At 42.5% G+C, this 12,152-nt stretch overlaps 2 protein-coding genes across 10 annotated transcripts in view; one reads left to right on the plus strand and one right to left on the minus strand.

Annotated features, from left to right (window-relative positions):
* The window catches only part of LOC130684907 (uncharacterized), a 317,150-nt gene that overhangs the window by 41,438 nt on the left and 263,560 nt on the right, over positions 1 to 12,152 (minus strand). The window lies entirely within an intron of this gene.
* LOC130684903 (nuclear distribution protein nudE-like 1) lies at positions 6,755 to 8,628 on the plus strand. The gene has a single exon (XM_057507500.1). It carries the CDS (start codon positions 6,912 to 6,914, stop codon positions 7,827 to 7,829), a length of 918 nt encoding a protein of 305 aa, XP_057363483.1. The 5' UTR covers positions 6,755 to 6,911; the 3' UTR covers positions 7,830 to 8,628.

Raw genomic sequence — 12,152 nt, forward strand, 5'->3', positions numbered from 1 at the left:
GATGACCAAGAACTCCTTCCAACTCCACAAACGATGTAGAGGTCACTCCCCCACTGGAAGGCATAAATCCATATAGACCATTAGGCGAAATCTTCAGTTAACTTACAATATAACCCAGCCAGGGACACACTGGGCCTGATAGGGAGGAAAGACACTGCATACTAGTGGAGTTGAAAAACCTAGTCAGCTGCTAGCAGCCAGAGCAGGGAGACCTTGCATACACTGGACTTGATTCTGAGGGTATAAGATCGAGGGGAGTGGAGTATTCAATTGGCTGAGAGAAGTCTGTCTCTTTGGGAGCACTCTCCTCAGGTACAGCATGCATCACCTAGCAAGGACCAGGGAGAGGTTGCAGGCACACTACTAGGATGGCTCCTAGAAGGAAGGAGTCACTGATGGTCCATACTAAGTGAGAAATGTCAGAACTGATGACCAATGGTGTAAGAAGGGATTAAATCCTCAGGGAAGTGTGGGTGCTAAATGTGGATTATGATGTAATTCTTATTCTGTCAATAGCTCAAAGGTCATTCATATGATGCCATTGTGTCCCTATAACACACTAGCAGACATCCATCACTCCACACCACCACTCATCAAACAGCAATATTGTGATTGCTGGTTTATTTTCATAAGACAAAAGTGTGGATTTATGCACTAGTTGGATGCTTCTTTGAGGCTAAGAATTCTATTTTCATCTTTTGCCAACACAGAATAAAGCCTGGTACATGGTAATAAGCTAGAATGAAAATAAGAACCAGACAGACTTACGTTAATAGAGCATTTACTATTTGTCAACTGCTATGAACTGCATATTTGTTTTCCCCCACCCCCCAAATATGTATGCTGAACTCCTAACCCTTAATCTGATGGTAGTAGGACATGGGATCATAAGAGTGGAGTGTTTATAAATGGAATTAGTGCCCTTCTAAGAGGAGATTTCAGAGAGCTTGTTCTCTCTGTGAGTTCTCTGTCATTTGAGAATAAAACAAGAAGTTAACCATCTGCAACCAGGAAGTTCGTTCTCACTAGACACAGGATCTACCAGCACCTTGATCTTGGACTTTCCAGGCTCCAGAACCACAAGAAATACATGTTTGCTGTATAAACCACCCAGTCTAACACATCTTTGTTGCAACAGTCCAAACTGACTAAAGCACCAACTACTGGACTAATTCCTGGAAGATGATTTCATCCTGAAAACCCTGATATATATTTTGTTGTTGGCAAGGAAAAAATTTCCTCTACCCTTCATTATCAAGCTGGTCTAGGAATCACATTGACAGGAGACAGATTAACAGGACAAAAACCAAAGTTTAATTACGCACCTTCAGGAAATTTATAGATGTAGATTCCAAATACAGGGAGAGTGAGGTGTATATGTCATCTTGAACTAAGGAGAATGGGGTAGGGGTCTGAGACTTTAGAGGAAAAGGGAAGCCATTCACAGGGATATAAAAGAGTAAATATTTGGGAAACAAATGTTTCCTGGGACACACAGAAATAATACAATTTAGAAAGGAATTTTAACGAATTTAGCCACATTCCTCCCCCGTCCACCATGCCAGCCTCACATTACAATGTAATTATGTCTGGGGATAGCTCTTCCTGGAGCAGTTCCTCCATCTGAATTCTTTGTATGCAGTTAAGAGAGAGGAATGTCAAAGTGTCTCTCTGAGTCTTTCAGGCCTTTATTGTTTTCAACTCTGACATAATCTGCCTGCCAAACTGGTGAATCTTGAGGCAGATTGTCCTTGACCCTACAATGTTATCTCCAATTTATGGGTATAAAAGTGAGATTTAAAGAGACAGATCCATTTGTTTGTCCATGGTTACATTGCTACTAAATTACAGAACAGACATTTGAATCCAGGCAACCTAACTTCCAAAAGAGGTGAACTGCCTTCCTAGTTAATAGGTACTCAATTGTTGTTCAGTAAATGAAACAGCTATAATTATTACATATTAAATATGGAAACCAGATCCCCGGGATCACCATGAGAATCTCTTGGGAGAAGAAAACCTTCTCCAAGCGATATATAGACCTATTCTTTTTAATGAATGTATTTCAGTTTAGATTTATACAATTAAAAAAATTTAGATACAGAGGTTATGTTCTTGAACACCCAAATCTGTATTTGCATTCCCAATACATAGTAAGCCAATCTCTAAGTCACCAGGTTTGAAGCAGAGAAATATTTATTATCAGAAGGGCAGCAAAATGATAAGGCAGGGAACTTTTCCCCAGTCTGCCTTACCAGATCAGGCAGAGAAACAGTTTATATGTATATTGGCAAAGGAATGTGGGGTTTAGGGAAGAAACTAGAAACTTCATGAAACTTTTTGGAATTATGAACCAATCCCATCTTCCTGGTGCTGCCTAAAGAGTTTTGGCATGGTTCATATTGACTCCAAGTTTGTTATCAGTTCTGCAACAGAGACGTTATCAACCAACTCACCCTGCCCCCAACCCCTGCCCAACACACATAATGCCCCATCAGTAACCAGCTTCAGGGAATAGGGCAAAGGAGAAGATTCGGATCCTTGGAAGTTCATGCAACGAGTGAGGTGATTTAGATCTAGGGAAAGCCTAGTGAAGATCTAAGGGAATAAAGAAATATATACCCGGGAGCAGTACAGTACAAAAAGATTTTTATTAGAAATCACAAATGCAAATGAAACTCTACCCACGGTAGTGAGACTTACGGAATTAGAAACCTTAAAATCAGCTTAACAATTTCGCAGGCTGTCACATTGTTGTGATTATTGTTTTCATCTGTGGTATGTGCGTGCTTACAGTGTGAGGAGAAGGTGGCATTTTACAACTTCTCAGGGACACATTTTGTCTTTCTGATCTCAAGGCTGTGGGTTCTATATAGGTTAATGTTTCATTTTCACATTACATAAGCTCTCTTGCTTTACCATCAATTAATAAAAATAATGCTCATCTTATCTTGAAAAGTCTTACTCCCCACCAGGACCCCTCACTGATCATATATTATAATAAAAATATTATGATTTAAAAACTGAGTTCTCAAGTTAATTCATGTGCTTCATTTTCTAATTTTTGTGCTTACTAAAAAAGAATTGCTCTTTGAAAAGAATTAAAGATCACAAGTTTCTTTTAGCAATGAAAAAAGTTTTCCCATTCAGAACAAACGAAAGTATTAAAAGTATTCTTTGATTTTTCACAAAACCATACAACACAGTTGTAACCCTTGGGTGAAAATCCCAGAGCAAAATACCTCTAGAAATACCTTTCTAAAGCCAAAATCAGTCTAAGGGAAAAATAAAGTTAAGAAACCCTTTTATTTCTTACAAGCAGTCGTCTGGGCTCTCTCTTGACCAGGCTGCAGCAGAAGAGAGCTCCACCCATCCTCTCCAGGCCAGATAAACCCTCACACACCCTTGTGATTTCCTACTGATATGTAGATAGACCACTCTTCTCCACCCCCTGAGACACCTATTGATATGCAGACGCACTAAAGCCAGGCCAGAGATTCTGAAAATGTTGCAATTTTACCCACAGCCCACCCCTCCAAGAATCTTGCCTCACAATCTACATATTCCCCATTTCCACAATGGCCCCTGTGTGAGAAAACTGGAGCATTGTGATGAGACTAATGACATACAATAGCAACAGCAATAAAATCATGACAATCCTCAAGCTGGAGGATTCAGCTAGGATCAAAGTCCTAGGCCAATTATGCCTATAGCTTGCCCATTCCACAGGCAGTCAGTAGCTGAACAGGTAGGGAGTTCAGAGCAATCATCATGTGTAGCTTCTGCCAGGGGATGCATCTGGGCCACAAGGACTGAAGAAAAAATAACTTTAAGGGTGATAAGATACATGTTTTAATGATACCAGAATAGGCAAATCTTGTCCATCGGGGAGGATACATGCAAGGGAGTGGTCCTGGGATCTCGTCCTGGTCTAGTATACCAGAATTTCACTCCCCTCTTGTGGGAGTTACAGATGGGTCAATATATATAGGTCTACTGGAGGTAGATGTACTGGCCATAAAGATAAAAAAAAAAAATTGCCCATTAGATGCTCTTACTTCCCAGACTTTCTGGGTACATTACCAATCTTTGATCTTTGGGGGGTCACTCTGCTGCTGCTCCAGGAGTACACATGAGGCCAGCTTCCAGGCCTTTACCTCAAGGTGCCAGAAAGACCAGCTATCGCTGGTCTATGTGTTGAAAAGTCCAGGGCCACATCCATTCAACAGTGTCTCCAGGGTTTAATGAATTAGGAACTGGCAACACAAGGTTACTCTGCTGGACATATCCTGGCTTCAGTAACTCCTCTTTGGTTTGCATATACAGTTGTATAGGAGAGGCAGCAATGTGTGTGACCATATCCACAGGGTCAAGGCTTCTTTTCAGAGCTTCTCATTTAAACACCATAGCACTCTCTATAAGCGAACTGACCAGCCATGTAGATATTGGGTGTCCAACTTCAGGCCAGATTTCAACAAACCATTGTACCTCTCTATCATGCCTGCCCCAGTAGGGTTATATAGTACATGAAACTTCCATTTTATTCCTAATTGCTGTACGTGTGGTTGTAATGCATGTCCAGTAGATTGGGTGTCTTGAATCACTCTCAATCACCTATTGCCAGCCATAGGCTACAAAGAAATGCTCTATGCCTCTCTTGGTGGCTTGCTGATCTGCACAATGTGCACAAAAAGCAACCAATAGGCCAGTAACTGTATCCATGTAAGTCATGGCATACTGATATCCTTCTGATATGGGTAGCGGCCCAATAGAGTCTATCTGCCACCTAACAGGGGGTATTGGCCCACTTACTATTGTCCCATGTTGCTGTAGGACTCAGGGTAAGTCCCTCTTGGAGCACACAAGGCACTCCTTTCTGGCTCAGCTGACTTCTTTAAAGGTCAACGTCAGGCCCCACTGATGGGTTACAGCCCACATTGTCTTTTGCCCTGAGTGCAACAAATGCTGATAGAACCATTGGGCCACATCAGAGGCAGGCTTTCCTTCTAGCCAACAGACCTGGGTGAATGTGTCAGCTTCATCATTCCCTGGGGATGCCAAAGGCAAATGGTCAGTCACATGATATACAGTAACAGTCTTAATCTGACCAGAGGCCCATAGGTCTTGCCACAACTCTTGCCCCCAAAGGGGCCAGTGACCAACCATCCAGGTGGCATGGTACCATGTTGGTAGCCACAGGATCAAGCCCCAATAGATGGCCCAGCTGTTAGTGCCCACAACTATAAGGAAGGGCTCCTGAGTGATCACGAGCCATACTGCCTGCAGCTCAGCCCATTGGGTGCTTTTCCATCCCCAATCCATTGTCTCAGTCTTAGGATGGAAAGCCACAGCCCTCCACTTTGGGGGCTGCCCATGACTGGAGGCATCTGTATACTGAGCATCTTCAGGTATCGGGGATTTTACCTTCTCATAAGGACTTTCAGCCCCCAATGGCTCAAAAGCAAGTTCTTACTGCTTTCCACTCGTATATGTCACTGGCCCCTGTAAGCATTGGAGTTGTTCACTTAAGGGGCTAATAGAGAGGGTGCTACACTGCTGTAATTATGCACCCCATTTGGCCATTGTAGGTGTGCCACACTGCTCCATGGCCTTTGCGTCCAGTCTCACATCCACCCTCGGTGGATTAGGTGATTGTTTGTTGGAGCTGTTCTGGTGATTAGCTCTGTAGCCAGCAAGGTGTGGTACACAGCAGCCAGTTGCTTCTCTATCAAGGTGTACCAGACCTCTGCTCCTTTCCATAATTGTAACCAGAATCCAGTGGATTGGCATGTCCATTCAAGCCACTGCCAAAGAGCCCACCCATAACCATCTTCAGTTACATGAACATCTAGCACACAGGGCCTTGATGAGTCCCTTACACTCATGGCCTGTATGGCCTTGACTGCTCCCTTAGCAGCAGTAAAAGCACATGCACATGTCTCATCCCAGACCCATCTCTCACCTCCAGTAAGGAAACAACTTCCTGAGCAGTTTCTCTGCTGCTTCTTCCGCTCCAAGTCCTGCATTTTCTGGACCCTGCCTCTCTGTGGTGCTTCTCCCTCCACTTTCTTTTTTTTCCCACTATACTTAACCACACTGGCCTTTTTTCTGCCAATTAAACGGGCCAAGTATATGTTTCATCAGCTGCCATGAACTTGATGTTCAGTATGCTTGGAATGCTCCTGTCTCGAATCTTTGCATGGCTGCCTCCTTCTCATTGTTCAGTTGTCAATCCAAAGTTTACATTCTCAGAGAGCACCTACCAGTTCCTCTTTCCACATTGTTTTCATTGTAGTAGTCATCAACATTTGAGTTTACCTACTATATTGTCTTATCTAGTTCTGACCTTTCCCCTCTTTGAGGGTGAGGAAGTTGATGTTCATCATCATTGTGTCTCCAGCTATAAAAACATGTTCCACATAATAAGACCCAAAGAGATTCATCTTATGTGAAAAAGAACACTGAAACACTGACACTTGAAGGAATTGGAAAGCCGACTTTTAACCACGGTGGCGCCTCTTTCCCGAGTGGCACAGTGTGCAGGGAAACCTTCGATGGCCAAAACTGCACATTGCGGAGCTTGGAAACGCCTGTGCACAAGGCCACTGTCAGCCTGACGTTAAGGCCGCGGGCCTGACCCCGCCGCCGCCGACGCCCTCCTCACGACAGCCCTGCGCTGGCTGCCCTCATATGCTAGTGCGCATGCTCCGACCACGCCCATTGTGTCACAGAATGTCTCCCGGGCAACCCCTGACGCGCTGGGGAGGAGCTGGATGCTGAGTGCGCGGAGTGGAGCTCAGAGCTTGGAACTGCGGAGCGGAGCAGTGGCTGAGCTGCTGAGCAGTGGAGCGGAGACGTCTGCCGAGAGGCGCTGAGCGTGCCCTTTTGACAGGCTGGAGACTTTCTTGACTATGGACGTTGAAGATAAACCATATTTTTCTAGTTTAGAGGAGGAAACTGCTTTCTGGAAGGAACTTTCCTTCAAGTATAAACAAAGATTCCAGGAAACTCTGGATGAGCTACTTGAATTCCAGGAAAGAAGCAGAGAATTAGAAGCAGAGTTGGAGGCAGAGTTAGAACTGGCTGAACAAAGTAAGAGAGACTTGCAAGCTGATAACCAAAGACTGAAATACGAAGTGGAGGCATTAAAGGAGAAGCTAGAACATCAGCATGCACAAAGCTCCAAGCAGGTCACAATATTAGAGGATGATTTAAGTCAGACTCGGGAGGTTAAGGAGCAGTTGCAGAAGTACGTGAGAGAGCTGGAGCAAGCCAAGGATGACCTGGAGCGCGCACAAAGGGCAACAGTAGTTTCACTGGAAGAGTCTGAACAAAGGCTAGATGAGGCCCTCGAAAGAAATGCATATTTAGAAAGCGAACTTGATGAAATGGAATCTTCGTTGGTCTCTGTGCAGAACTTAAAGGATGAAGTAAGAGAGTTAAAACAAGAACTAGCAGCTCGGGAAAGAGAAGAACTAACCAGAAAGAAAACTCTAGACTCTGAAAAGAGGGATTCTGCTGTGCAAGTGTCACTTTCTTTGCCAGCCACTCCTGTTGCCAAAGGAATGGAAAACAGTTTTCCTTCACCCAAAGCTATACCAAACCATTTTGGTATGAGCCCACTAACTCCTGCCAGTACATCGGCACTAAACATGGGGAAGGATCTCTTATGGAAGGTAGTATGGGCATTCGTATCAAAATTAACAGACTGCAGGAATTTTCCAGAGTTCCAAGCATCACGAAAATCCTGTATTACAGGGAATTATAGCTGGTTTGATAATCGGCTACAGCAAAAAGCTCTGTTGATCAGGGCATTCGCCTTTGTTTAATAAAGGGGCAGTGAACTACTTTGACCAGCTGCTCCTCCACTTGGACTGGGCCCCTTGCACCCATTGTTGGCCCCAGATGTGCTGCCTCTCAGTCTGTGTGAACACCCCCGCCTCCAGGTGGGTGCTCCTGCCCTCTCAACAATCCATGGAGAAGGGGTCAGTTCTGTAAAGCTACTTATCACACCATATTTCATCTTTCTGAGCCTTGTCTATTTTTTTCTTTTCCCCCATCACCAATTGTCTGGGCTTACACCACCCAAATAAAGGTGCGTTATCTAAACTTTTTATCTTAAACTCAGGGTCTACTTTCTTAAGAACCTAGGCCAATACAGTTGAAAAGTCCCTTTCCCAATGCCTAAAATATGTATTCAGAATTTACTACTCATTTTCTCTTCTATGAGATCATATACACTGTTATTTACCTTTTTTTTTCTGTGAAATTTATTGTTTCCACATTGAAAGATTTTTTTTAGGGGAAAAAAATCCATTAGGAACTCATTCTGCTCTCAGGCCATTAAACTTAGCTGTCTTGCCCATCAGTTCATAAAACTGAGCTGTGAATGACCCCAGCAACTTCTAAGTCATCTCGTTATGCCACAGCAAAACAAGAAAAAGAAAAATGGCCAGCAACTGTGCTTAATTCTGATTAAAAAATACTAGCAACTATGATTCTCAACATTTGCTTAAATGAGTTGTAATAAATCTTAAAACACTTTTTATAATTACAAAATTAGTTAAAGAAAACTTGAAGCTATAACAGTGATCGGTAGCAGGTATGTTTTGTTTTCCTTTAATAATAAATGGCTTTTGTGCTTTTACTTAGAGTCAAAAAAGCAAGGTATGGCTGTCAAAAACACGTCAATTTGAAAAATGACAGAAACATGTTATCATTCCTTATTAGAAAGGTTCTCAAGCGGTCATTACACATTTTAATTTTTCACTTAAAAGAGGAGATAGTAATTTTTATGCTTAAAAACCTCATTTAATTGTTCATTTTCTTTAAATCTTCATAGAGAACTTATTATCTTTATCAAAATCAAATGTTATTCTTCTCCTTTCTAATTATCAATGCCTTTAAAAAGGCAAATCATGTTAAGTATAAATTATCAGCTTTATAACATATTCTAATCTTTTTCCAAAAGTTGAAAAGTAAACCTTCCATGGTAGAGGACAAATCAATATCAAACTTCTGGTTTTTAAAATCCTCCCAACATTTACGTTGCCAGGCAGCTGCATCTAGGGAGGCCTCTCCCTGTGTACTAGGTGAAACCTCAATATGAATTAGGGCTGGGGGAGGTTCTTGGCTCTGAACAAGAATTCTTGAACAAGTTGAATGAGTATAGGTGAGGAAGGAATTCATTAAAGGGAGAGTAGAAGTGAGTGGCAGCTGCTTTGCTGGCAGCAAAAGGCAAGGAAGAACAGAGGGAGGAAAGGGAAACTCACTGAACCCCTGCTCAGCATAGGGCAAATCCCTTGCCAACTCCTGAAGCCAGGGTCACCTGGCATCCAGTGCCTGCTTGAAATCTGCACTGCATGGGAACTAAGCCCCTATAACCCCAGGATTTGGAGGAGCCACAGAGCACTGGATGGAGTGAGTTCATGTTCTGAGAACTTCCCAAAGGCAAAGAAGGAAGATTTTTGGTCAGGCTACTAAGAAGCATGATTGTACAGCTGCAGTCCTGTCTGGGTCACCCAGGTGATGGGAACTTGCAAACCCAAATCAGATTTGCGCTTTCTTACTTGACTGAAGTAGGATAGAGAGAGTGAAAACTTGTGCTTAAGTGTATACAACTGAATGAAATAGCAAAGTGACATTGCCACTTACCACTGGAAGAGCGCAGAGACAAAATGTAGTAAGTGAGCAGTGAGAAGTCTTTATCTAAGGGAAAAAGTACACACTGAAAGAAAGGGGAGTGCACCTCACTCAGAGAGGTGGTGGGCTCAACTGCTTAGGATTCTCTTTTAAGGCCTTCAAGAATGGGACAAAGGGTGGGGGTGGGGGGCCCAGAAGGTGTAGGCTTCACATGTGGTCTCATGATGTCTGTCTCCAGTGAGAGGCATGTCACCATCCATAATCTGTCCTCTAGATATTCTGTAAGATAAGCTTAACCCAAGGGATTTCTTGATCCTGTTCTGCAAGATAGTGGGTAACCTCAAGCAGTGAGGACATGCCATTTAGGAGTGCTGGTGCTGCTTTAATACAGGGTCAGTTATTGTCTGATTATCATAAAACATTTTAGGAATCCTGCCTCCTAACTACCTCGTTTTTAAAATGGGATCTTAGCCTTAAGATGGAGTTTCTCCTCTTCTTCCTATACTATTTATATCTCAGCATTTTTAATCATAGGCAGGAAATATTAATCATGATGCTTCCCCCATGTCCCTTTCCTTCCTCATTTATGCATATTTATAAAGGAATGAGAAATATAAAGGAATGAAAAGATTACAGAAAAAATAAAAACTATAGCAAAGCAGTATTTCTATGGAGAATATCATCATGGAGAGGTTTTCTTTCCTCTTTCAGTTCTGAACTAGGAGCATGACCTACTTCTTAAAGGGCTGGAATTCCCCTCTTGCTCGAAGATGATAAATGATACTATTTAACATTACATATTCAATTTTCTGATGGTCACATTCCCTTAAATAGGTATCTGGTAAAAGAAAAAAAACATTTTGCATGTAAACTTTCTTCTTAGAAAAATTATAGCTGACATTTGCTGTTTGTTACAACAGATATTTAGTTAAATGTTTCATGTGAGAATCTTGTTTACCACTCATAACAGCCTTATGAACTTGGTACCAGTGCTATCTGTGCTTTATAGGTGAATTGAGATCAAGAGAGGTTAAGAGAAAGAAGCCCAGTCAAACTGATGACAAGGGGCTGTACGCCTAACCTCAGCTACTTCTTCCCATAGCAGTGCACAAAGGAAGGGCACCTCGTGGAAGAGCAGTAACTCATAATTTAAGCGGAATTCTAGGATGACCAAGAACTCCTTCCAACTCCACAAACGATGTAGAGGTCACTCCCCCACTGGAAGGCATAAATCCATATAGACCATTAGGCGAAATCTTCAGTTAACTTACAATATAACCCAGCCAGGGACACACTGGGCCTGATAGGGAGGAAAGACACTGCATACTAGTGGAGTTGAAAAACCTAGTCAGCTGCTAGCAGCCAGAGCAGGGAGACCTTGCATACACTGGACTTGATTCTGAGGGTATAAGATCGAGGGGAGTGGAGTATTCAATTGGCTGAGAGAAGTCTGTCTCTTTGGGAGCACTCTCCTCAGGTACAGCATGCATCACCTAGCAAGGACCAGGGAGAGGTTGCAGGCACACTACTAGGATGGCTCCTAGAAGGAAGGAGTCACTGATGGTCCATACTAAGTGAGAAATGTCAGAACTGATGACCAATGGTGTAAGAAGGGATTAAATCCTCAGGGAAGTGTGGGTGCTAAATGTGGATTATGATGTAATTCTTATTCTGTCAATAGCTCAAAGGTCATTCATATGATGCCATTGTGTCCCTATAACACACTAGCAGACATCCATCACTCCACACCACCACTCATCAAACAGCAATATTGTGATTGCTGGTTTATTTTCATAAGACAAAAGTGTGGATTTATGCACTAGTTGGATGCTTCTTTGAGGCTAAGAATTCTATTTTCATCTTTTGCCAACACAGAATAAAGCCTGGTACATGGTAATAAGCTAGAATGAAAATAAGAACCAGACAGACTTACGTTAATAGAGCATTTACTATTTGTCAACTGCTATGAACTGCATATTTGTTTTCCCCCACCCCCCAAATATGTATGCTGAACTCCTAACCCTTAATCTGATGGTAGTAGGACATGGGATCATAAGAGTGGAGTGTTTATAAATGGAATTAGTGCCCTTCTAAGAGGAGATTTCAGAGAGCTTGTTCTCTCTGTGAGTTCTCTGTCATTTGAGAATAAAACAAGAAGTTAACCATCTGCAACCAGGAAGTTCGTTCTCACTAGACACAGGATCTACCAGCACCTTGATCTTGGACTTTCCAGGCTCCAGAACCACAAGAAATACATGTTTGCTGTATAAACCACCCAGTCTAACACATCTTTGTTGCAACAGTCCAAACTGACTAAAGCACCAACTACTGGACTAATTCCTGGAAGATGATTTCATCCTGAAAACCCTGATATATATTTTGTTGTTGGCAAGGAAAAAATTTCCTCTACCCTTCATTATCAAGCTGGTCTAGGAATCACATTGACAGGAGACAGATTAACAGGACAAAAACCAAAGTTTAATTACGCACCTTCAGGAAATTTATAGATG

The sequence above is a fragment of the Manis pentadactyla genome, chromosome 9, assembly GCF_030020395.1.
Source record: "Manis pentadactyla isolate mManPen7 chromosome 9, mManPen7.hap1, whole genome shotgun sequence".
Classification (NCBI taxonomy): domain Eukaryota; kingdom Metazoa; phylum Chordata; class Mammalia; order Pholidota; family Manidae; genus Manis; species Manis pentadactyla.